Source organism: Salmo salar, chromosome 27 (genome assembly GCF_965601325.2).
Source record: "Salmo salar chromosome 27, fSalSal1, whole genome shotgun sequence".
Lineage (NCBI taxonomy): Eukaryota > Metazoa > Chordata > Actinopteri > Salmoniformes > Salmonidae > Salmo > Salmo salar.
Window position 1 is genome coordinate 12,639,194 of NC_138317.1, and position 26,137 is coordinate 12,665,330.

At 42.6% G+C, this 26,137-nt stretch overlaps 1 protein-coding gene across 1 annotated transcript in view; it reads left to right on the forward strand.

The window, feature by feature from the left end:
* The window catches only part of enpp2l (ectonucleotide pyrophosphatase/phosphodiesterase 2-like), a 32,397-nt gene that overhangs the window by 584 nt on the left and 5,676 nt on the right, over positions 1-26,137 (forward strand). The window contains exons 2-23 of the mRNA XM_045709263.2: positions 931-1,036; positions 1,507-1,662; positions 2,195-2,320; positions 2,948-3,008; positions 3,272-3,369; positions 3,804-3,883; positions 4,100-4,219; positions 4,451-4,506; positions 5,044-5,109; positions 5,307-5,379; positions 5,731-5,839; positions 6,133-6,258; positions 6,395-6,426; positions 6,561-6,688; positions 8,292-8,376; positions 8,479-8,566; positions 8,734-8,903; positions 11,053-11,098; positions 12,334-12,473; positions 13,152-13,293; positions 13,535-13,612; positions 14,407-14,539. Coding sequence (XP_045565219.2) covers positions 931-1,036; positions 1,507-1,662; positions 2,195-2,320; positions 2,948-3,008; positions 3,272-3,369; positions 3,804-3,883; positions 4,100-4,219; positions 4,451-4,506; positions 5,044-5,109; positions 5,307-5,379; positions 5,731-5,839; positions 6,133-6,258; positions 6,395-6,426; positions 6,561-6,688; positions 8,292-8,376; positions 8,479-8,566; positions 8,734-8,903; positions 11,053-11,098; positions 12,334-12,473; positions 13,152-13,293; positions 13,535-13,612; positions 14,407-14,539 — 2,219 coding nt within the window. The remainder of the gene's footprint in view (positions 1-930; positions 1,037-1,506; positions 1,663-2,194; positions 2,321-2,947; positions 3,009-3,271; positions 3,370-3,803; positions 3,884-4,099; positions 4,220-4,450; positions 4,507-5,043; positions 5,110-5,306; positions 5,380-5,730; positions 5,840-6,132; positions 6,259-6,394; positions 6,427-6,560; positions 6,689-8,291; positions 8,377-8,478; positions 8,567-8,733; positions 8,904-11,052; positions 11,099-12,333; positions 12,474-13,151; positions 13,294-13,534; positions 13,613-14,406; positions 14,540-26,137) is intronic.

Genomic DNA, 26,137 nt, shown 5'->3' on the forward strand with positions numbered 1-26,137 from the left:
ATTTTAAGTGCAGCAGTTCAGATGAACTTGAATCAATATCGATGCAATCAATGAGTGACAGGAATCGTCTGCTCAGACTGATTAGCTTATATAATGAATCACATTCATTTAAGTTTTCTCTTCGCTGACACAAATCTCAGTATCTGCTAAGATTTTTGTTTTAGACACGTTTACATAGACCCGAGCATAAACAATACACAGGGTGGTCTAATCAGGGATCAAATTACAAAGATTGTGAACATAAAGGGCTTGTTTGGACTAATTTAAACGATTGTCTATAACTTTCAAAAATACAATAAACAGGGGGATCGTTTTCAAATAGAGATATTTGTGTATGAAATATTTTGCCATGATAATCAAGTTATACATAAATTCAGCTATTCTGTCCTCCAATTGAAAAACAAACCTCTCTTCAAACTTCAAACCGTGGGCTGCTCATGGAATAACAAAAGGCAACCACTAGTTGAGTACTTGAGTACTTCAAGGTAAACAATATTATGTTCCTCTCTTCAATGATACTCTGGTTTGTTTGATCATATTTCAAGCTCAACACATACACTAGTAATAACAGAATATTTGTCAATATGATGGTGCTGTCATCAGACCTGAGTCAAATATAGGCTATAGGTCAAATGCTTTCAACTAGCCTGTTTAAGGCCACTTGATTTTGGGACTATTCCATTGGTTCTATTGTACAGTGTAGGCTAAATCATGCTCAGCTTGAGTATTTGAATGTAGTTGACATCAACCAGTGTACAAATATCTAAGTTGTCACAGTACCTACCTTAACTGGTATTTTTGTACCAGTAAAAAAGGATTTGGGGATTTGTTTGAATGAAATCAGGTGGATTACCTTATGTTCTAGGCTTGACTCCTTGATTCTGATGCTGCGTGAACAGCTTTAGGATGACGTCTATCTCTTCTTCTCAGGCAGTTGTTCTCTTCGCAGTCCTTACGGGATCCAGTGTTAGTGTGGCGTATGTCTTTCAAGCAAGTCGACCTGGAGAAGATGCGGGATCTCCGCCCCAAACCAAAAGTGAGACATGGATCGATGTGTTGACATTTGGCCTTTCCTGCTCTGACACAGTTGACTAATAATGGTTTTATTACAGTATAATAAAATAGAGAGCAATATAACTGTTTTGTCCATTCAAGGATGGAAATTGTTCGTTGGCATCACCACTGTACCTTTTCTTCCATATTGCACCTTTTTCTGGAACAGTAGGCTAATAGACTTACAGTAGTAACCCAATATTTAAGATTGACGTTACATTTTCTGCAGCCCGGTTGCCTTTAGCCTTGGTCATTTGTGTTGTCATGATGCCATAGCCTATTATGTGTAGCACACAAACTGTGTTTACCAGGCTACATTTTCAGTACGCTGAAGTCTTTGCTAGTGAGTATGGTGTCCATATTAAGGACACATCCATGGAAGTTGTGTCAATCACTTGTTGGTGTGTTGCTGTGTCTCGTTAGCGTTGTGCTAATTGTGTTCTATTGTCCCAGCTATCTCAGACTCCCTGTGGGTTAGCTCAGCAGGATCATGTAAGGGCAGATGTTTTGAATTGGAGGAAGCTTTACCGCCAGGTTGCAGATGTGACAACTTGTGCAAAACCTACTACAGCTGCTGCTCAGATTTCGACGAGCACTGTTTAAAAACAGGTTTGTATACCAGTTTGTCTTTGAACTGTTTTCTTGTACTGTATATCTTACTCTGGTGCTATGGTGTAATGAAGGAATAAGGCCCAAGCGCTGTGGTATATGTCTAATATACCACAGCTAAGTGCTGTTCTTACGCACGACGCAATGCAGAGTGCCTGGATTCAGCCCTTAGCCGTGATACGTATATTGGCAACATACCACAAACCCCCGAGGTGCCTTATTGCTAATATAAACTGGTTACCAATGTAATTAGAGCAGTAAAAATACATGTTTTGCCATACCTGTGGTATACGGCCTGATATACCACAGCTTTCAGCCAATCAGCATTCAGGGCTCAAACCACCCAGTTTATAATCCCCAATATGCACAGAGTATAACCATCCACTACTGTTAAAAAGAATGTACACCAAATTAAACAATGATATTGAATTTGCTTTCTGATTTTGTGTGTGTGCATGAGTCATGACTATGGTTTTGTAGTAGCTAGTTGTTGATGCTGAATACAGACTCTTATGTCCCTTCCCTGGTGCAGCGGGTGGCTTTGAGTGCAGTGAAGATCGCTGTGGGGAGACGAGAAACGACGACCACGCTTGCCACTGCTCAGAAGACTGTCTGGAGAAAGGAGACTGCTGCACCAACTACAAAGCCCTCTGCAAAGGTACACACTCGAACTAGGGATGTATGAAAGGCTTTTGAAGAAAGTGAATTTAGGTCAGTTCATTCCGTATTGGACACACAAGGGAACCAAATGAGAAGGCAGTCGGTTAGAAGGAAAATTAGAATGTGGTATTTGGGTTCTTGTTGTGCATTTTTCCTTTGGACTGCATTAGTTTCACGTTTGTTGTTTACACTACAATGAACCTATAAAAAGTTGTGAGTCTCTTATATACATAGTAACTTTCACATTCTACATCAGGGATATTCAACTCTTATACTCGTGGTCCGGAGTCTGCTGGTTTTCTGTTCTACCTAATAATTAATTGCACCCACCTGGTGTCCCAGGTCTAAATCAGTCCCTGATTAAAGGGCAACAGTGAAAAAGACGCAGTGAAACGGGCGTCGAGGTCCTGAGTTGAGTTTGAGGGTTCTACATTGCATACATGTTTTCTATTCTTCTCACACTCTGACAAGCTTTGATCATCCAAATACTTTCAAAATGAAGAAGTGAAACTTTGCAACAAGCAGTGTGAGGGAAATTCTTCTTTTGAATCAAATTCCAATGCACCGGCAACAGACATTTGAAGACTTGCGCTAGACTTTAACTTTTGAAATTCTCCTATTGCAGGAGACACTAAATGGGTGGACGATGAGTGTGAGGAGATCACAGGCCCTGAATGTCCTGCAGGGTACGTTTGAATCAAAAACTCAGTAAACGTTAATGATTTTATCCTCAGAAACAGTGACAGTGGCTTTATGGTCTGGGGGAAAGGGGCAGCAGCTGAGCAGTCACCTCCAACTTGGACTGGAACCAGTAGCCCTGTGGGCACCTTTTGACCTAACACTACAAGGCCATATGGTTCCCATATCATTTGTGTAAACTAAAGAAGTGACATCCCATCAACAGCTAATTTTCCACGACAGCTTTTGAGTATTTGGTCCTTATTCCCAGTTTTATCCGCCCTCCTCTGATCATGCTGTCGGTGGATGGGTTTCGGGACTCCTACATGAAGAAGGGCAAGGCGGTGATCCCCAACATGGAGAAACTGAGTAAGTCACTCCATCTCTCACCCTGACACTAGATAAACCATAGTGTAGCTATACTGTTGTTGAAGGCAGACAAAGTCAGGAACCCAAGCGACTTAGTTACATATCAATCAAATGTATTTTATAAATTCCTTTTTTACATCAGCAGTTGTCATAGAGTGCCTTACAGATACCCAGCCTAAAACCCCCAAAGAGCAAGCAATGCAGAGGCAGAAGCACAGTGGCTCGGAAAAACCCCCTAGAAGGCATAAGGGTCTCTAGGAATAAAACAACATCCTACTCTACTGTACTGTACTCTACTCTACTCTACTCTTAGATTTTAGACAGGAATGGATGAGTTGAAGTGAGGTGCTTTCACTTTAGATTTCATGCAGTGTGATGAAAGATTCTAGGCTACTGATAATATATTGATCATTTGCTAATTTCTTTCCATATAGGAACATGTGGCACTCATGCACCCTACATGCGACCAGTGTACCCCTCCAAAACTTTCCCCAATTTGTATACTCTTGCCACGGTATGGTTACTTATTCCGATGCATGTCCATATGAATATACCACTGTTTTATTGAAACTTGAAATGAAATATGTTTTCAATTAGATGGTTTCCAATTTCCAAGTCATATACATTGTAACAACATGTAACAACATTATAATAATATTGTAACAACTTTTATACAGATCTTCGTCAATTATGTTTCTCTGGTAAATCAATGAGTTGTGATGTTTTCAAGGGGCTATATCCCGAGTCTCACGGAATAGTGGGCAACTCCATGCATGACCCCGTGTTTGACGCCAACTTCAGCCTGAGGGGGAGGGAGAAACTGAACCACCGCTGGTGGGGTGGCCAACCTGTGAGTGTATAGATACTGTCCAATTCTTCACGCTTACACAGTTTTTAAACTTAGGGAAATACACTAAAGGTTTGCAGAATTACAATGACATTTCTAATGTAAGATAGTAACTTGGAGCAGGATCAAGTTCTTAGGAATGGAAAGATAATAAGTGAATGGTTTTTTTGCATACTGTATGCCTCATGTTTTATATCTGTGCTTGGAACATTACCTGTTTCCGTGTATCTGTAGATCTGGATCACTGCAGAGAAGCAAGGGGTGAAGGCAGGAACATTCTTCTGGCCTTGGTGAGTTAACTTGGTCTCTTTGTCAATTACTATTTTGACCTTCAACTACGGTGGCCTGTTAGAGCAAAATGACACAACAAATAATTGATCAGTTGATTAAGAAACCTAGAGCATTAATTATTTATTAAACATTAATACTGAGTTGTGAAACTTAATATAAAGATGATAATAAGGGTCAATATAAATAAGTTGTGATTTTACTGGAATAATGCATTCATTTGCATATCTATTAACTAATAATGACGAGGGGGCTGGTCCTTCCTGCGGCACATCCATACAAACAATTCCCCCCCCCCCCCCCCCCACACACAATCAGACACATTGGCCATTGAGCTTCCAAAACATGGTAGCCCAGAGCCCAGTTTGTTTTGCTAGCGAGTTTCACTGATTAGCATAAACACGTTAGACTGCCAGGCAAACACTTTGGTTGATATTTCTTTTTGCAAAAGAATGTACCCTCATAACATGTAGTTATTCTAGAACTAAGTCATGAGATACTTGCAAGTATACTTGACTGACATGTCTGCGTCGTTGCAGGGTGATTCCACTGGAGAGGAGAATCCTGACCATCCTGCGTTGGCTTAGTCTTCCTGACGATGAGAGGTTAGATATTCAACCCCAATGCTCATTAAATATGAACATCAACCTGCGCCAACCTCACTTCCACCAATTTCCCCTGAAGACTCAGAGATGGACTAAGCTACTCAGCCTTATAAGAGCGTTAATAGATAGAGAACCAAGCTGCTGTACTGTACTGAATAGGTCAGAGGTTGAGCTGTGTGTCTGTGTGATATTTCTAGGCCCTATGTATACGCCGTCCACTCAGAGCAGCCCGACACGTTCGGACACAGACTGGGACCCTTCAGCAACGAGGTGAGCTCCTTTGATTGGGCCAGACATAACCTCGTCCCCAGTCCCGAATTGGTTCGACAGAGAGAGAGAGCCGGCTGGTGGACAAGATTAGGCCAGAGATAGTTGATGGTTGCTATGGGGCGGGGTGGGTGTTGTGGAGGGAGGGGTTCACGTAAGAGCAACTCATCTTAAGGGGATAAAGAGCTAAATCATGTTGCGGTCTCTGACTTTGGTGATATTTACGCATTTTTACACATTAATATTGTAAATACAGGTAAAATGTTGTCATGAACCACAAATGACGAATTCCAGAGATTGTTGTTGAGGTATGACTTACTGTATAGTAACCTTTGTGTGTTTTGTGTGTTATAGTTGGACAACCCCCTGAGGGAGATTGATAATGTCATTGGTCAGCTGATGAACGGCCTGAAGCAGATGAACCTACACCGCTGTGTCAACATCATCGTCGTTGGAGACCATGGTATGGAAGAACGGACCACAAGGACCATAACGAGCCTATGTCTTCTCTGGTTAACTGACCTAATAACATTGTGAAAAAAATACATATTTACCTTGTTGTAATCTTGTTATTTGATGTCTGCAACCAGAAAAACATTTTAGTCGACTTTTGTTCCATGGGAAATGTTAACTGACCTTGGCTTATGCGTAAGGCCGTCATTGTAAATAAGAATTTGTTCTTAACTGACTTACCTAGTTAAATAAAGGTTAAATCAAAAAATGAAATAAAAATAACTTTTCTCTTTCTGCCCCTAGGAATGGAGGAGGCCCACTGTGAAAGGACTGAGTTCCTCAGTACCTATCCTGTGAACGTGGACGAGATCAATCTGATCCCTGGATCTCTTGGGAGAATCCGGGCCCGGGATCCCAAGTCAACCACCTGTGAGTTACAGTACTGTAAGAAAATGGACATAGCTGGATAGATGTGTGAACTAGAATGTGTTCACACATCTTTCTTTCTTTCTAGTATATATTTTCCTATATAGCTGTTTTACTTTTTTATGTTAACTTTTTTCAGATGACCCAAAAGTAGTTGTGGCAAATCTTACAGTAAGTACACATGAAAAATTTGCGAAACAAAACAATTATTATGTTTTTGTTAGTTATTTTGCGGCTGTGTAGAACTTACTGCAAGTCATCTACTTGTGCGATCACGGAGTCCATGTAATGACCTTGTTTTACAGTGTAAAATGCCAACCCAGCACTTTAAGCCTTACTTGAAACAACACCTCCCAAAACGGCTTCACTACGCCAACAACCGCAGAATTGAGGATGTCCACTTACTCATGGAGAGAAAGTGGCACATTGCCAAGTATTGTATTTTTCTATACTACTAGTACTATCAACTAAACTCAGCAAAAAAAGAAACGTCCTCTCACTGTCAACTGCATTTATTTTCAGCAAACTTAACATGTGTAAATATTTGTATGAACATAAGATTCAACAACTGAGACATAAAATGAATAAGTTCCACAGACATGTGAAATTGAATAATATGTCCCTGAACAAAGGGGGGTCAAAATCAAAAGTAACAGTCAGTATCTGGTGTGGCCACCAGCTGCATTAAGTACTGCAGTGCATCTCCTCCTCATGGACTCTACCAGATTTGCCGGTTCTTGCTGTGAGATGTTACCCCACTCTTCCACCAAGGCACCTGCAAGTTCCCGGACATTTCTGGAGTGAATGGCCCTAGCCCTGACCCTCCGATCCAACGGGTCCAAAACATGCTCAATGGGATTGAGATCTGGGCTATTCGCTGGCCATGGCAGAACACTGACATTCCTGAAATGCAGGAAATCACGCACAGAATGAGCAGTATGGCTGGTGGCATTGTCATGCTGGAGGGTCATGTCAGGATGAGTCTGCAGGAAGGGTACCACATGAGGGAGGAGGATGTCTTCCCTGTAACGCACAGCATTGAGATTGCCTGCAATGACAACAACCTCAGTCCGATGATGCTGTGACACATCGTCCCAGACCATGATGGACCCTCCACCTCCAAATCGATCCCGCTCCAGAGTACAGGCCTCGGTGTAACGCTCATTTCTTTGACGATAAACGCGAATCCGACCATCACCCCTGGTGAGACACAACCGCGACTCGTCAGTGAAGAGCACCTTTTGCCAGTCCTGTCTGGTCCAGCGATGGTGGGTTTGTGCCCATAGGCAACGTTGTTGCCGGTGATGTCTGGTGAGGACCTGCCTTACAACAGGCCTACAAGCCCTCAGTCCAGCCTCTCTCAGCCTATTGCGGACAGTCTGAGCACTGATGGAGGGATTGTGCATTCCTGGTGTAACTCGGGCAGTTGTTGTTGCCATGCTGTACCTGTCCTGCAAGTGTGATGTTCGGATGTACCAATCCTGTGCAAGTGTTGTTACACGTGGTCTGCCACTGCGAGGACGATCAGCTGTCCGTCCTGTCTCCCTGTAGCGCTGTCTTAGGCGTCTCACAGTACGGACATTGCAATTTATTGCCCTGGCCACATCTGCAGGCCTCATGCCTCCTAAGGCACGTTAACGCAGATGAGCAGGGACCCTGGGCATCTTTCTTTTGGTGTTTTTCAGAGTCAGTAGAAAGGCCTCGTTAGTGTCCTAAGTTTTCATAACTGTGACCTTAATTGCCTGTTAGTGTCTTAACGACCGTTCCACAAGTGCATGTTCATTGATTTATGGTTCTTTGAACAAGCATGGGAAACAGTGTTTAAACCCTTTAAAATGAAGATCTGTGAAGTTATTTGGATTTCTACATTTACATTTTACATTTACGTCACAAATTATCTTTGAAAGACAGGGTCCTGAAAAGGGCGGTTTCTTTTTTTGCTGAGTTTAGATTAAGTTAAAAAGCATTGTATGGAATTTGGGGACAAATTGGCATTTATCTAATGCTTTTTATTTTGTATATTCTATGTGATAAAGGAAAGTGCCTGAAAACAGGAGGCATCCTGGGAGATGTGGTTTCTTTGGTGACCACGGATTTGACAATAAGATTACCAGTATGCGGGTAAACTACTTAAATAACAATTCTATTATTGTAACATTTTCCAGATATCATATTCTTAGCTGCTTGTGTTTACATTGTTTCCAATGTTTGTTCCCTGTATAGACAATCTTTTTGGGCTACGGACCAAGCTTTATGTTCCAGACAAAAGTGGCAGAATTTGAAAGTATTGAGTTGTACAATGTCATGTGCGGTACGATTTCTTTCTGTTCTTAAGTGCTATTAAGAGCTTATTTGTTGGCGCCACCCCCTTACTCTGAAACAGATATTTACAATAAATATTTCATAACTAGGAAATTGAAAGTTTCAGTGGAAACTTTGTTCCATTCTAAATCAATCTCATATGCTCTTCTTTCTCAGACCTCCTGGGCTTGACCCCTGCCCCTAACAATGGAACCCATGGCAGTCTGAATGACATGCTGAAAGCCCCTCCTTTCACACCCACCATGCCAGAGGAAGTGACCGCTCCCACCAGCTCTGACACATCCTCTGCCACAACCTACGACCTGGGATGTAGCTGTGACAATGAGGTCAGTGGGGAGGTCATGAGTGGGAACCAACTCAAAGAGTTTTATTGAGTAACAGGGTCGGGGTCCATTTCATTTTAAACCCCTAAGGTTGATGTCCGATAAATGCAAGTATAAATGGAGACTGTTTAGTGTAAAAAATAAGGGGTTAAATATATGTAAAAAAAAAAACTAAAGCAAATGTTTCCTGATCTTTCTCTTGGGTGGCAGGTAGCCTAGCGGTTAAGAGCATTGGGACAGTAACCACAAGGTTACTGGTTTGAACCCCTGAGCTGAGTAGGGGAAAAATCTGTCAATGTGCCCTTAAGCAAGGTACTTAACCCTAATTTCTGCTGTAAGTTGCTCTGGATAAGAGCGTCTGCTAAATGTAAATATAGGACAGACACTTCAGAACAAGCTTCCTTTAGATTTTTTTAGGGGGGACTATCTGCTGTTCCATGTAGGGAATCTGTTATTCAATGTGTTTGTATTGGTCCCATGATTCATGAGCTGAAATAAAATATCCCAGACATGTTTCATACGCACAAAAAAAGTATTTCTTTCAACAACAAAAAATCACACATTTGTTTACATCCCTCTTAGTGAGCATTTCACGTTTGCCAAGATAATCCATCCACCTCACAGGTATGGCATATGAAGAAAGCTGATTAAACAACCTGATCATTACACAGGTGCACCTTGTGCTGGGGACAATAAAAGGCCACTAAAATGTGCAGTTTTGTCACAACACAATGCCACAGATGTCTCAAGTTTTGAGGGAGCATGCAAATAGCATTCTGACTGCAGGAATGTCCACCAGAGCTGTTGCCAGAGAATTTAATGTTCATTTCTCTACCAGCTGTAACGATGTACGCTGAGAGTCGGGAAGCAAGTTCAGGGAGTGAAGACATTTAATAAATAAACGAACATGAACAAAACAAGAAACACGAACAGTGCACCGACATGAAACAGATACAGAAACAATAACGCCTGGGGAAGGAACCAAAGGGAGTGACATAACTAGGGCAGGTAATCAAGGAGGTGATGAAGTCCAGGTGAGTGTCAATAAGCACTGGTGCGTGTGGTGATGGTGACAGGTGTGCCTAATAATCAGCAGTCTGGTGACCTAGAGGCCAGAGGGGTACTATACGTGACACCAAAGTTGTTTTAGAGAATTTGACAGTACGTCCAACCGGCCTTACAACCACAGACCACTTGTAACCACGCCAGCCCAGGGCCTCCACATCCAGTTTCTTCACCTAAGGGATCATCTGAGACCAGCCACCTGGACAGCTGATGAAACTGTGGGTTTGCACAACTGAAAGATGTCTGCACAAACTGTCAGAAGCCATCTCAGGCAAGCTCATCTGCGTCAAATGCTCTCCTTCGTTGGCCACTGGCACGCTGGATAAGTGTGCTTTACACGGATGAATCCCGGTTTCAACTGTACCGGGCAGATGGCGTCGTGTGGGCGAGTGGTTTGCTGATGTCAACGTTGTGAACAGAGTGCCCCATGGTGGCACTGGGGTTAAGGTATGGGCAGGAATAAGCTACGGACAACCAACACAATTGCATTTTATCGTTGGGAATTTGAATGCACAGAGATACCATGATGAGATCCTGAGGCCCATTGTCGTGCCATTCATCCACCTCCATCACCTCATGTTTCAGCATGATAATGCACAGCCTCGTGTTGCAAGGATCTGTACACAATTCCTGGAAGCTGAACATGTCCCAGTTCTTCCATACTCACCAGACATGTCATCCATTGAGCATGTTTGGGATGCTCTGGATCAACGTGTACGACAACATTTTCCAGTTCCCACCAATATCCAGCAACTTCACACAGCCATTGAAGAGGAGTGGGACAACATTCAACTGCCTGATCCACTCTATACGAAAGAGATGTGTTGCGCTGCATGAGGCAAATGGTAGTTTTCTAATCCACGCCCCTACCTTTTTTTTAAGGTATCTGTGACCAATAGATGCATATCTGTATTCCCAGTCATGTGAAATCCACAGATTTCATGAATTTATTTCAATTGACTGTAACTCAGTAAAATCTTTGAAATTGTTGCAGGTTGCGTTTTTTTTTGTTCTGTGTATATAACACACAGGAAAATCACGCTTTTGACTGCACTGGGACTTTAAGGTCTCTGTTCCTCTGTTACAGAACAAAGTAGAGGAGAACAATCAGAGATTCAGCCCAGCCGTAGATGGTAAGTATCAATCTTTTAGAGTGTGTTCAGTTACAGTTTATTTAAAGTGATAGTTCCCTTTTTTCTTTTTTTGTGCTTATTTTCCACTTACCTAGGGTGTTATGGAGTAATCCAAATAATCTCCTGGCTAACAGTTTTTGAAAATGTGAAAGATTGTATCAGTTAGCGGTGCATTCAAAAGAATTACAACTGGCCTAGTCTCTCGTGACAAGGTATGACATGAAACGCCAAAAATGCTAATATCAGTGATATTGATCAGTGTTTTTAAACACTAATGACCAGGTAAACAAAACAAAAGCATTGATTGCTGTCTTACCTTGTCCATATACTGCTCACAGGGAAACTGTAATTTTGTAATTTGGGTGAACTCTTTTTAACTATTTTTTAAACTCATACGCTAACTTTCCCACTTACTGAGTGACTAGGAGCTTAGCAACCATCTGACGTGTAACCTGTGGCACTGTGTGGCTTAGCAGCTTTGCTTCCTCACTCACACGTCTGCTACTGGGATTGATCTTGTGTCCTCTGTATCCCAAACACTCTCGAATCACCATAGCCAGCTGCACCACCATAATGCAAGCAATTCCATGCTGCTGCTGGTGGTGTTTCAAGCTGAGTGAACTTTACCAACTCAACTCGGTTACACTCGCCCCTCTCAGTCCACAGCTACCCCAGCCTTTGAAATGAACGCACTGCAGATCCAGGGCACGGCACCACTGTAACCGGCGACATGCTACTTGCTTAACAGCTTTGCTTCCTAGCTAACAAGTCCCCTACTGAAAGGATTGATCTTGCGTACTTTGTCTTGCAAATACACGTGACCGCCCTCTTGAAACACCTTAGCCAGCTGAGACACCGAAAAGCAATTCAATGGCGCAGGTGGTGGTACTTCACGCTGAAGAGTGAGCTTTACCAACTCAACTCGGTTGCACCATGACAATGTGAATGTGATTGGTCGAGAACCCGTAGTGCAGAGTGTTACACATTGTACACACTCCTGAGTTACTCCAGCCAGCTCCAACGCCTTATCCCCATGCTTTTAAATACACTAACTTATGCTAATCCTAATGCTAATGCCCTAACTGATACAATTAGTTTCCACTAGCATTGCTACATCCCCTAAAAACACTAGCCAGGGGATTCTGGACCTTCTATTGAACCAGCTAACAAAATGACTGATTTTGAGCCCAGGTTAACTACTGCCCTACTTGCTTGATTAACTGGTATTTTCACAGACACCACACACCTCCCCTTCGGTCGACCAGCGGTTCTTTTCCAAACGACGTACAGCCTCCTCCTCCACAGTGACTTCATCAGTGGATACAGCCAGGAGCTCTCCATGCCACTATGGACGTCATTCACAGTGCCCAAACAAGTAGGCTCTTCATCACATGGAACACAACAAATGGAGCTAGTAGTAGTGATTTAATGAGTCGATCCATATGATTTGAGAGCTTGTCCCTCAGACCTGGGTCCTGTTGAGTCATTGATCAGTGGTTGCCGAACGGTTTTTGAATTGTGACCCACATAAGGCTTTTCTTGTTACCCACAGAATATACCCACAATAAAGATCATAGTCACAGCCCAGGCTTTGGCCAGGGACTGGCTATGACCTACCAGTCGGTCCAGAGCCACCATTTGGGAAGCATTAGGTCATATCTTTCCAAAGCTCTTTTGAAATGTCTCTGTTTACTTGAGTGGGTGCAAGGAGTAGTATGTGTGAAAACAATTAGTACTCCTGTTGGGAGATCGTAAATGTTATTTTGGTCTTTGACTCAACTGGTTAATTGCATTTTGTACTAAAATGAGCCTGGTTTAGTTTTATTGGGGGGAGAGAATCTGGATAGGTACTTGCGTAACACTAACCTAACTGAACCCTATACAGACTCGGACACGATGCAGCACACAAATACCAACTAATGACATGGCCCCAATCACATACAGCAACACTGTATTGGCTGTTTGTTAACACTGGCTGTTTGTGTACCGGTTCTCTCTCATTTGGCGATGGGATTTCACTATGTGTTACTAATGACAACATATTCCCTTCCAGGAAGAAGTCATGCCCCTCCCTGAGCCTGAGCCAGTGACTGAGTGTGTGAGAGCAGACATGCGAGTCGCTCTAGAACACAGCCAGGCCTGCAGCACCTACAGCCAGGACACCGATGGCTCCTATGGCTTCCTCTATCCACCAGGTGGGTTGCACACTTGCCCACTCTTGGTCATGTTCATTAAGGCACACCAAAGCAAAACATTTCGCAATGCAAAACGAAAACAAGCATTTCTTATTGGAGTTTAGATAGTACCTCCTTTTTCAATCAGTTTTGTGCTTAATGAAGACGACCCTGGTCTTGTGGAGCTACATGGTGTGCAGGCTTTTGTTCCAGGCCTAAATGGGAGGTAAATGAAAGTATATATTTGTATTTTCTATGCTAGAGCTGGCCATGTCTTCTGAATCAAAGTATGATGCATCACTGATCACGAACACTGTTCCCATGTACCCTGCATTCAAAAGTGAGTATTCATTTATTTATATCTACTTATAACAATTGTAATAAATCTGTCACTGCGTTTTGTTAAGAAGGTTGTTGTTATAATGTAGGTTCTCAAAGGAGATCATTGTTGCTCACATTCTGTTTTCCTCTGGTAGATGCTTCCTTCCAAAGCTTTTACAGTTACCAGTCACATCATATATAGTACATGTGGGCCTCTGGACTCTTGTGCTGCGTTTTTGCTTGAGGCGGGAGGCTAGTCGGATGACCTCGGGTCTGGGAGAGAATGGACAGGCTGACACCCATTGTGCCCCCCCCCCCCCCCCCCCCCCCCCCCCACACACACACACACACACACACACACACACACACACACACACACACACACACACACACACAAAGAAAGCCTCAGTCTAGGCCAGTGAAGCCTGGTGTGGTGAAAGACTCCAAAAGCATGTGAAGGTCAGTTCCCTTGTCTGGGGACTTTTAGTGTGGGGCATGACTTTTACTTCCTCTTGAAGGTATTATCATCAAGATCAGACATGCAGCCTTTGGATTTTGAAATGCTTATAAGGTGCCCTTGTCATGATTCAAATGGCGCAATAACACATTAATAACATGTATTCACAAAATGCTATACACAAATGCAGTATAGAGAGCATTTTTCAAGGTTGGCTATAAGCATTAATTTCAGTTCATGACCTAAATGCATTCATGCAACAAGTAATTTACACATAATATTGCAAAACATTTGATTTGGTTCTCCAATTGTTGATTGTCTTATTCCCTTGTTCTCTTTTCCCTTCAACTCTGCAGAAGTATGGAGCTACCTCCAGGGGACTCTTCTCAAGCGCTACGCAGCGGAGAATAACGGCATAAACGTGGTCACCGGTCCCATCTTTGACAACAACTACGATGGCCACCGGGACACCACCGTGAAAATCAAAGAGTAAGGACTCAGACACAGCAATAGCGTTTCCTGGCCGAGAGTACTTAGCAACTCTGAAAGTCTACAGCGGGTAGTCCATAAAACACAGCATGCTGAACGATCGGCAGATGACTGCTATATCCACATTTGGTGCGATGTGTGCGAGCTATAAGGGTGACAGGTAGTGATGGGGGAAGATCAAAATTTGTAATGGTGTTACATTGGATAAAAGTAGAGACTCAGAGCTAGAAAATGGTATATCGTACACTGCAGTTTTTTATTTAACATTTATTTAACTAGGCAAGTCAGTTAAGAACAAATTCTTATTTACAATGACGGCCTACCAGGGAACAGTGGGTTAACTGCCTTGTTCAGGGGCAGAACAACATATTTTTACCTTGTCAGCCCGGGGATTTGATCCAGCAACCTTTCGGTTAGGCTACCTGCCGCGGGTGAGGAACAATGAGAAAGTATTTCTGCTTTGAAACTTGATAAACTTGTAACCCCACTTTTGAGAAAATGGCACTCGAAGGTTTTGGTACACCTACTGGAGAGCTCTTTGTCTACACCCATTCAGCATCGTTCACACCCTCTTAAGCCTTAGCCCCGCCCATCTCTTTAAGGTTTCACATGTGTGGCCATGCGCTAAACTAAGTGAGTAATTTAGTGAACAACCAAAGATTTCAAGATTAAAGTGGTAAAAGTAGTAGCCTACAATAAGGAAAAACTCCAGGTAAAATCACACTTTATCTAGTCTATATTTATCTATATCCTAATATGACTTTGGTGCAGGTCATGTTGTTCTTCAATGGTAAACACACACTATATCAAATAAAATCAAATGGTTATGTGTCACATGCACAGGATACAGAAGGTGTAAATGGTACAGTGAAATGGTTACTTGCATAGTTGCAATATCAAAAGCAGAAAGTGTCCAGATAATTTTTTTAAATAAATATTGTATAATTATTAGACGATGCTCACCCGACACACTTGTCTAAATTGATGGGTCATGTGAAGGAAATGCTATAACCACCCCCAGCCACATCTAGCTTAGTGGATGGGTCACTACTGTCTAGACATGTACACATGTTGATTAAATGGCCTTAATCACCCCCAGACACACCTAATCACCCCCAGACACACCTGGCTAACTTGATGGATCATGTAATCATCTGGCGAAGTGGAGCCTTTTGTTTAGACATGGAGCTAGCTAGCTAGCCAAACAATGAATCGGCATAATCCCAATTCGTACTACTACCAATACAAACATTATCATAGCTGTAGTATAAATCTGGAGGTAGCTAAAGCTAACAACTAGTTCAATGTTAGCTAGCTAACATTAGGCTATAACTAGCAATGCAAATGGATTTCTGATTAGAATAATATTACTACACAGATGATACACGTAACGTTGGCTAGCGAGCCAGCAAGCTAACGTTCGCTAGCTAACGAACAGTACACTTTAACTTGCAAGGAAAATTACTTTCTGACAAATTTTGAAACTTATAATATCTGAAAATGCAGCTGGACTCTTACCCGTATAGATGGATGAACGCTTCACAGCAGACTGGAACCATTTAACTATGTTTTTGTTTGTAGCTACATCTTGTTTGGCCAGCGTTGTGTCAAGTCACTCCGGCTCACACTGACCGTGGCGTGTGCAGAAAGTAGCCCTTCCCTTTTCCAACTGATCTGTCAATAGCACCTGCTAAATTCAGTGCTTCAATGTTGTTGAGAAAAGTAGCAAACGTTTGTAGTTCTCGATGGCTAATGTTATATCTTTCAAAAACGACACAGTAGAAAGGACTATCAACAAATACTGAGCAGCTCACGTTATAGACAGAAGCATGCTACATGCAGACCAATCCAAACTCATCTCCCGGCATGTGCAGCCCATCCATTATCTCTGCCAATCATGGCTAGCGGGAAGGTTCCGGTCTTTTTCCGTGGCTAGACCAACTAGGCTCGTAATTTAACACTTTTATTCGTATTTACATATGGAATACAAGTTTGTTATTATAGCACATGAAAGTTGACATGTTCCAGAAGGCATTTCTGACCAAAAACACATTTCGATAAAAAAAATACATGTTTACATTCAAATGCCTCTCCTGTGAAGTAGTGAAGTGCGACATACGCCTAGTTTCCTAAAGCAAGTCACATATCGCAATATTATTTTGGGCCGATATTATATCGATATTTGATTCCAAGTATCGATTTTGCTACTGTAGGTAGCGGTAGGTAGCGTTAGCTGGCACTAGTCAGCTGTACCTGCACCAAAACTCCAGTATTTTTCATCCTATAGTTTGTTCTCTGTCTTCTTTTTAAATAGTGAGCCCACATGTTTTCAGCCCTTTTAATTCCCTGACTGATCAAAACTTGTTTTCTCATGCTCTCTCTTTTCTCTCCGATGCAGACAAATGGTGATAAATATGTTCATAACATCAAATTGCAATAATATCGCAGTATCAAATCCCGATACATAATGTATCGTGAGAATCTTGAGAATCGCAAAACATATTTTATCGGCACCTAAGTATCGTGATAATATAGTATCGTGAGGTCCTTAGCAATTCCCAGCCCTAGTGACAGGTCAAGATTATGCCCTTTAACCTGTGTTTGTAAGATGTTACAAAGGGGATCATGTTTTGTGTTATTCTATTTCTATGTTCAAATAGTTATGGCTGTTCAATTGGAGTGATCTGGATTAATTTGGATGTATTTAGTTTTTTTACTGGCTGGTACAATTAGCTATGATATCTCCTTTTACACAGTAGCGATGTGTGTGTAAAATCAACAGGGAAGCCAAGCCAGGCAAATATTATTTTTTACAACCTGTGTTGTAATAATTGCGTTGTTTTCACTATAACCTGTTAGAAATGCATTTGTACAGCACCGTGATAGCCGATATAAGGCTAATAAATCATAGCCTACATTGTGTCACAGACAGTTCCAAAAGACAAGTGTCAAACAGTGGCGTAATAAATTCAACCACATACATTTGTGTTTCATCACAGTTAAAACCGGAGAGCAACTTCTGTCCTGTTTAAGTCCACAAAGATAATATTGCATGTAACAAACAGTTACATGACTTACACAGCATGGTCAAATGAAAGTTAAAGTTAGTTGGAAAAGTTCATTTGACCATCGCTTTGCTCAAGTTATAATAACATCCTTACTAAAATGTTTCTGAAGCAGCAAGATTAAAATAGCCTAATGGGAAATACAACTGCAATGCACTTCAACTTTGACATGTTGTAGGCTAACTTTAGGGAGAAGCCCCCCGGAATACTGATGTTAACTTGTGGTAACCCCAAGATGTGCATTAAAACAGCCTCTGAGCAGTCTAACTATTGATTCAGGACCACGGAGAGTTACCGGAGAGTGCGGCCTCCACTATCAGCACCTCAAGTTGGACAGTGCCTTTCTGGCGGACGCAGCATCTCAACGAGCATATTCACATTGACTCATCACAATACTATATGCAAGTTAGAATAAACCTGTGCAGAATATATGCCCACAGTCCAGACTAGATAAATAGTTAAGGATTTCCATCTCGTGGCAAAGATGGAAGCAAACATGAAATAAACCGAGCTAAAATAATGATTAACATGGTACAGAAATTGTAAGCATATAGACATTGATCATCTTACGGCAAAGATGAAAACACAAACCATTTAAAAAACATCATTTCAACAACATCAAGTATATGCCTAGTCTAATACAATGGCAATTAAAAACACCAAAAACGATTTAGTCCAATCAATCCGTGTGTGTGTGTGTGTGTGTGTGTGTGTGTGTGTGTGTGTGTGTGTGTGTGTGTGTGTGTGTGTGTGTGTGTGTGTGTGTGTGTGTGTGTGTGTGTGTGTGTGTGTGTGCAAAGAGAAAAACATGTTGACTCACCCTACTTGTTGACTCACCTTCCTCTCTTTCATGCTGGCAAAATGGTTAATGACTTTGTCATACAGTACTCCGCTGGACTTAAGTTCATGCAACACACACGGATTCTCTCTCTTGTCCACAGCTATTGTTTAGGCAGGTTTTAATCATTTTCAGACAGGAAAATGGCCTTTCAGCTGATGTACTTGTAACAAGGGATGGTGATCATCAGTTTCAGGAGCTTGCATACCTCGGGTATTCCTTGTGGCTCAGTTGGTAGAGCATGGTGTTTGCAACACCAGGGTTGTGGGTTTGATTCCCATGGGGGGCCAGTACAAAAAAAAATGTATGCATTCACTACTGTAAGTCGCTCTGGATAAGAGTGTCTGCTAAATGACTAAAATGTAAAATGTGGGTAAAGTGTTGGTCACGTAATTTTTCACGAGTGATTGCAGCAGCTCACCTGGTGGTATGCTGATGCCTCCTTCCACAAAGACTACCTGCAGCAAATGTTTCAACCTCTGGTTGTCAAAGAAAGGGTACGTCTGGAACAGCTGTGTGAATACTCTGTCAGGAAACCCCTCTTGCTTGGAGTACTCAGGAAAATACCCTTGATCAAGAACACAGAAGAAGTCGAGGCTCATCATGTTAGCAAACCTCTGGGTCATGTGTAGTATGATTCCATAGAGTATTTGAAAGTACAGTCATTTGGTATCTGTCCAGGAAGCCTGCGTCATTGTCAGCGCTGTCCCGGTGGTTGAGTCCCTGTTCATAGTCATCCCAGCCACGGCTGCTTCTTTTGCGTCTTTCATCTTCCATTCAACAGTCTGATCAGTGTTGTCATATATCCTTTGAAACTTTGCATCACTTCTAATGGCTTTCAATGCATTCAGTGTACTATCAACCCGTACACAAGAATGTCTTACATCAAGAGACTTGCTCTACAGGGCCTGAAACAGCGGTTCTGTGAGTCCAAAAATGATGACAGCTTTGCACACTCTTGGCATTCTCTCAACCAGCTTCACCTGGAATGCTTTTCCAACAGTCTTGAAGGAGTTCCCACATATGCTGAGCACTTGTTGGCTGCTTTTCCTTCTCTCTGCGGTCCAACTCATCCCAAACATTCTCATTTGGGTTGAGGTCGGGTGATTGTGGAGGCCAGGTCATCTGATGCAGCACTCCATCACTCTCCTTCTTGGACAAATAGCCCTTACACAGCCTGGAGGTGTGTTGGGTCATTGCCCCGTTGAAAAACAAATGATAGTCCCACTAAGCGCAAACCAGATGGAATGGCGTATCGCTGCAGAATGCTGTGGTATCCATGCTGGTTAAGTGTGCCTTGAATTCTAAATACAATACTAAATACAATACACTGACAGTGTCATCAGCAAAGAACCCCCACACCATCACACCTCCTCCTCCATGCTTCACGGTGGGAACCACACATGCAGAGATCATCCTTCACCTACTCTGCGTCTCACAAAGACACAGCGGTTGGAACCAAAAATCTCACATTTGGACTCATCAGACCAAAGGACAGATTTCCACCGGCCTAATGTCTATTGCTCGTGTGTCTTGGCCCAATCAAGTCTCTTATTCTTATTTGTGTCTTTTAGTAGTGGTTTCTTTGCAGCATTTTGACCATGAAGGCCTGATTCACATAGTCTCCTCTGAACAGTTGATGTTGAGATGTCTGTTACTTGAACTCTGTGAAGCATTTATTTGGGCTACAATCTGAGGTGCAGATAATTCTAATAAACTTATCCTCTGCAGCAGAGGTAACTCTGAGTCTTCCTTTCCTGTAGCGGTCCACATGAGAGCCAGTTTCATCATAGCGCTTGATGGATTTTGCGACTTCACTTGAAGAAACTTTAAAAGTTATTGACATGTTCCTGATTGACTGACCTTCATGTCTTAAAATAATAATGGGCTGTCGTTTCTCTTTGCTTATTTGAGCTGTTCTTGCCATAATATGGACTTGGTCTTTTACCAAATAGTGCTATCTTCTGTATACCAACCCTACCTTGTAACAACAAGGGACAACTGTTAATTCAAATGCATTCCAGGTGACTCTCATAAAGCTGGTTGTGAGAATGCCAAGAGTGTGCAAAGCTGTCATCAAGGCTACTTTGAAGAATCTCAAATATAATATATATTTTGATTTGTTTAATAATTTTTTGCTACAACTTGATTCCATATGTGTTCTTTCATAGTTCTGATGTCTTCACTATTATTCTACAATGTAGAAAATAGTAAAAATAAAGAAAAACCCTTGAATGAGCAGTTGTCCAAACTTTTGACTGGTACTGTACCTGTAAATATGGTGCTTGTCCCAAGGTGTTCAGTCATGGCAGTATCGAGCTCTGCAAATGCATTGACAAGTTCCTCAAAATGACCTTTGTTAAGGCTTGTTGCTGACTCGTCATGCCTCCTGAAGGCTTGCTCCTGCTGTCCCAGGTATATTATGGCGATTAACAGTTTCTTCAGAATGTCTCTGTTTTATTCACCTGTTCGTTGTGCCTCTGGACACTGATCACTGCGGCCTGGTCGAGAGCCTTTTTGATCCGGACTCGACCAAAGAGCTTTAGTTTCAGGCTCGCCATAATGTGTTTTTTAGATTTTCCATATCGGTCAAGGGACCTGCCCAGATTTGCAAGATCAGAAAAACCTGTGGTGGCCCAAGGGTTGTTGAGCAAACGTGCTCTTGTCAAATAGAAGGCATGTCCAGCAAAACTTGTTTTTTTACTTAGCACTCCCAGTTAGCCAGTCGTATTGTAATTCTCAGTGTTGAAAGATCGGATCCCACCCCTTGCTCCTCTCCCCTGCGCAATATCCAATTTCGGAGTCAGCCTCCCATTCACCTTGATTTTCAGTTGCTGCTCAAATGACAATTTTACAAAATCGTTTTGAACTAGAAACTCTAGATCCCTATCTCCATCCATAGCTAGCTACTGCAGGACACATTCCAGAAGCTGACAGTGACGTTTTGCTTTGGTGTGATTTGATTGGAATGAAGGCGAATCCAAACTGGCATCCCTTGACATTTTGATTTGCTGCTCCAAGACCATTCAGAGTTGAGCTCGCTTATTATTTTAGCCAAACGCTAGCTGGCTTCCCTTGCTATTGAATTCAATGTTATGGGCGGCAACATCATGTTATACTCTTTTTGACCAGACAGCATCAAATACATGGGCTACACATAGGCTACTGAGACAGAGGGGCGCTGCTTCCTCGCTTTGATGATTTCTCCATTGAGATATAGCCTTGCCACTTGCGAATTTAATGAAAATTATAAAACACAGAGAGACTTAAAAGTCATTATATGTATACTGTATATATATTTTTCTTAATATATTTTTTTAAGGGGAAGCTTGGCTTCCCTTGACATCCATGAATACACGTCACTGCTTTTACCTAAGTAATGTGTGTCACAAGCAAAACCACCAGGATAAATGTATGGGCTTGTCCTCCCAACTAGTGGGGGAATAGGTTGCTGAATATGGTACTGACGCCCATCCATTTTATTAGCGATTGAAGTTCAGATAAATGGGGAAGTACTGTAATATAAATATGCATACATACATTTGGGGGTGATGTTTCATAAATTATAGCATCTGAATTCTAGAATTGTTCAGAGGCAATTTTTCTGATTATATCCACTTTGTTTGTTTAATAAGACCGATCAGGTCCGGTTCCTCTGGTCATGATTTTTTGGTTTTGTGTCTGCGGCTGTGTGTGTGTGTGTGTGTGTGTGTGTGTGTGTGTGTGTGTGTGTGTGTGTGTGTGTGTGTGTGTGTGTGTGTGTGTGTGTGTGTGTGTGTGTGTGTGTGTGTGTGTGTGTGTGTGTGTGCGCCAAATCAAATTGTATTTGTCACATGCTTCACAAACAACAGGTGTGAACAACAAGGCAGAGAGAAGAAAATTGAAATAATATAAAAATATTAACACGAGGTATAAGTACAGAAGGAGTAATGATAACTTGGCTATATACATGGGCTACCACAACCGAGTCGATGTGCAGGGGTAAGAGGTAATTGAGGTAGATATGTACATATATGTAGGGGTAAAGTGACTAGGCAAACAGGATAGATGATAAACAGTAACAGCAGCTTATGTGATGAGTCAAAATACAGTGAGGGAAAAAAGTATTTGATCCCCTGCTGATTTTGTACGTTTGCCCACTGACAAAGAAATGATCAGTCTATAATTTTAATGGTAATTGTTTATTTGAACAGTGAGAGACAGAATAACAACAAAAAAATCCAGAAAAACGCATGTCAAAAATGGTATAAATTGTTTTGCATTTTAATGAGGGAAATAAGTATTTGACCCCCTCTCAATCAGAAAGATTTCTGGCTCCCAGGTGTCTTTTATACAGGTAACAAGCTGAGATTAGGAGCACACTCTTAAAGGGAGTGCCCCTAATCTCAGCTTGTTACCTGTATAAAAGACACCTGTCCACAGAAGCAATAAATCAGATTCCAAACTCTCCACCATGTCCAAGACCAAAGAGCTCTCCAAGGATGTCAGGGACAAGATTGTAGACCTACACAAAGCTGGAATGGGCTACAAGACCATCGCCAAGCAGCTTGGTGAGAAGGTGACAACAGTTGGTGCGATTATTCGCAAATGGAAGATACACAAAGAACTGTCAATCTCCCTCGGCCTGGGGCTCCATGCAAGATCTCACCTCGTGGAGTTGCAATGATCATGAGAACGGTGAGGAATCAGCCCAGAACTACACGGGAGGATCTTGTCAATGATCTCAAGGCAGCTGGGACCATAGTCACCAAGAAAACAATTGGTAACACACTACGCTGTGAAGGACTGAAATCCTGCAGCGCCCGCAAGGTCCCCCTGCTCAAGAAAGCACATATACATGCCCGTCTGAAGTTTGCCAATGAACATCTGAATGATTCAGAGGACAACTGGGTGAAGGTGTTGTGGTCAGATGAGACCAAAATGGAGCTCTTTGGCATCAACTCAACTCGCCGTGTTTGGAGGAGGAGGAATGCTGCCTATGACCCCAAGAACACCATCCCCACCGTCAAACATGGAGGTGGAAACATTATGCTTTGGGGGTGTTTTTCTGCTAAGGGGACAGGACAACGTCACCACATCAAAGGGACAATGGACGGGGCCATGTACCGTCAAATCTTGGGTGAGAACCTCCTTCACTCAGCCAGGGCATTGAAAATGGGTCGTGGATGGGTATTCCAGCATGACAATGACCCAAAACACATGGCCAAGGCAACAAAGGAGTGGCTCAAGAAGAAGCATATTAAGGTCCTGGAGTGGCCTAGCCAGTCCAGACCTTAATCCCATAGAAAATCTGTGGAGGGAGCTGAAGGTTCGAGTTGCCAAACATCAGCCTCGAAACCTTAATGACTTGGAGAAGATCTGCAAAGAGGAGTGGGTCAAAATCCCTCCTGAGATGTGTGCAAACCTGGTGGCCAACTACAAGAAACGTCTGACCTCTGTGATTGCCAACAAGGGTTTTGACACCAAGTACTAAGTCATGATTTGCAGAGGGGTCAAATACTTATTTCCCTCATTAAAATGCAAATCATTTTATAACATTTCTGACATGCATTTTTCTGGATTTTTTTGGTTGTTATTCTGTCTCTCACTGTTCAAATAAACCTACCATTAAAATTATAGACTGATAATTTCTTTGTCAGTGGGCAAACGTACAAAATCAGCAGGGGATCAAATACTTTTTTCCCTCACTGTAGTTAGTACAAAAAGGGTCATTGCAGATAGTCTGGGTAGCAATTGTTTAACTATTTAACTAACTATTTAGAAGTCTTATGGCTTGGGGGTAGAAGCTGTTCAGGGTCCTATTGGTTCCAGACCTGGTGCATCGGTACTGCTTGTCGTGCGGTAGCAGAGTGAACAGTCTATGACTTTGGTGGCTGGTCTTTGACAATTTTTAGGGTCTTCCTCTGACACTGCCTGGTATAGAGGTCCTGGATGGCAGGGAGCTTGGCTCCAGGGATGTAATCGGCTGTACGCACTACCCTCTGTAGCGCATTGTGGTCAGATGCCAAGCAGTTACCATACCAAGTGGTGTTGCAGCCAGTCAAAATGCTCTCACTGGTGCAGCTGTAGAACTTTTTGAGGACCTGAGGGTCCATACCAAATCTTTTCAGCCTCCTGAGGGGTAAGAGGTATTGTTATGCCCTCTTCATGGCTGTGTGGACCATGGTAATTCCTTTGTGATGTGGAGGGGACTAAACATTCACTGCTGAGGGGCCCACATGTTGAGGTCAGTGTGACAGATTTGTTGTTGCCTACCCTCACCACCTGGGTGCAGCCCTTCAGGAAGTCCAGGACCCAGTTGCAAAGGGATGTGTTTAATCCCAGGGTCCTTAGTTTAGTGATGAGCTTGGAGGGCACTATTTTTTTTCAATTTTTATTTTACTAGGCAAGTCAGTTAAGAACAAATTCTTATTTTCAATGACAGCCTCAGAACAGTGGGTTAGCTGCCTTGTTCAGGGGCAGAACGACAGATTTTTACCTTGTCAGCTCAGGGATTTGATCTTGCAGCCTTCAGTTACAAGTCCAACGCTCTAACCACTAGGCTACCTGCCACCCATTCAACTATGCTGTTGAATGCTGAGCCGTAGTCAATCAACAGCGTTCTCACGTAGCTGTTCCTTTTGTCCAGGTGGGAAAGGGCAGTGTGCTGTGCAATAGAGATTGCATCATCTGTGGATCTGTTGGAGTGGTATGATGGTATTGATGTGAGCCATGACCAGCCTTTCAAAGCATTAAATGGCTACAGATGTGAGTGCTATGGAGCGATAGTCATTTAGACAGATTACCTTGGAGTTCTTGGGCACAGGGACTATGGTGGTCTGTTAACCTGTTTAAAGGTCTTACTCACATTGGCTATGGAGAGCGTGATCACACAGTCGCCTGGAAGAGCTGGTGCTTTCATGCATGGTTCAGTGTTGCTAGCCTCGAAGTGAACATAGAAGGTATTTAGCTTGTCTGGTAGGCTTGCGTCACTGCTGGGTTTCCCTTTGTAGTCCGTGATAGTTTGCGAGCCCAACTACATTCGACGACCGTCAGAGCCGGTGTAATAGGATTCGATCTTGGTCCTGTATTGAGGCTTTGCCTGTTTGATGGTTCATTGGAGGGTGTAGTGGGATTTCTTATAAGTGTCCAAATTAGTGTGCCGCTCCTTGACAGCTCCAGCTCTAGCCTTTAGCTCAGTGTGGATGTTGCCTGTATTCCATGGATTCTGGTTGGGATATGTACGTACAGTCACTGTGGTTACCACGTCGTCGATGCACTTATTAATATAGCTGGTGACTGATGTGGTAAACTCCTCAATGCCATCGAACATGTTCCAGTCTGTGCTAGCGAAACAGTCCAGTAGCTTAGCGTCATCGGACCACTTCCATATTGAGCACGTCACTGGTACTTCCTATTTGAGATTTTGCTTGTAAGAAGGAATCAGGAGGATAGAGTTATGGTCAGATTTGCCAAATGAGGGCGAGAGAGCGCTTGTATGCATCTCTGTGTGTGGAGTAAAGGTGATCTAGAATTTTTTTTGCTTCTAGTTGCACAGGTGACATGCTGGTAGAAATTAGGTAAAACTGATTTCTGTTTTCCTGCATTAAAGTCACCGGCGACTAGGAGCGCCACCTCTGGGTGAGCATTTTGGTAATTGTATAGCGCCGTCTCCTCCTTCTTCGAGTGTCGGGGATTTGGGCCTGGTCCGGGATA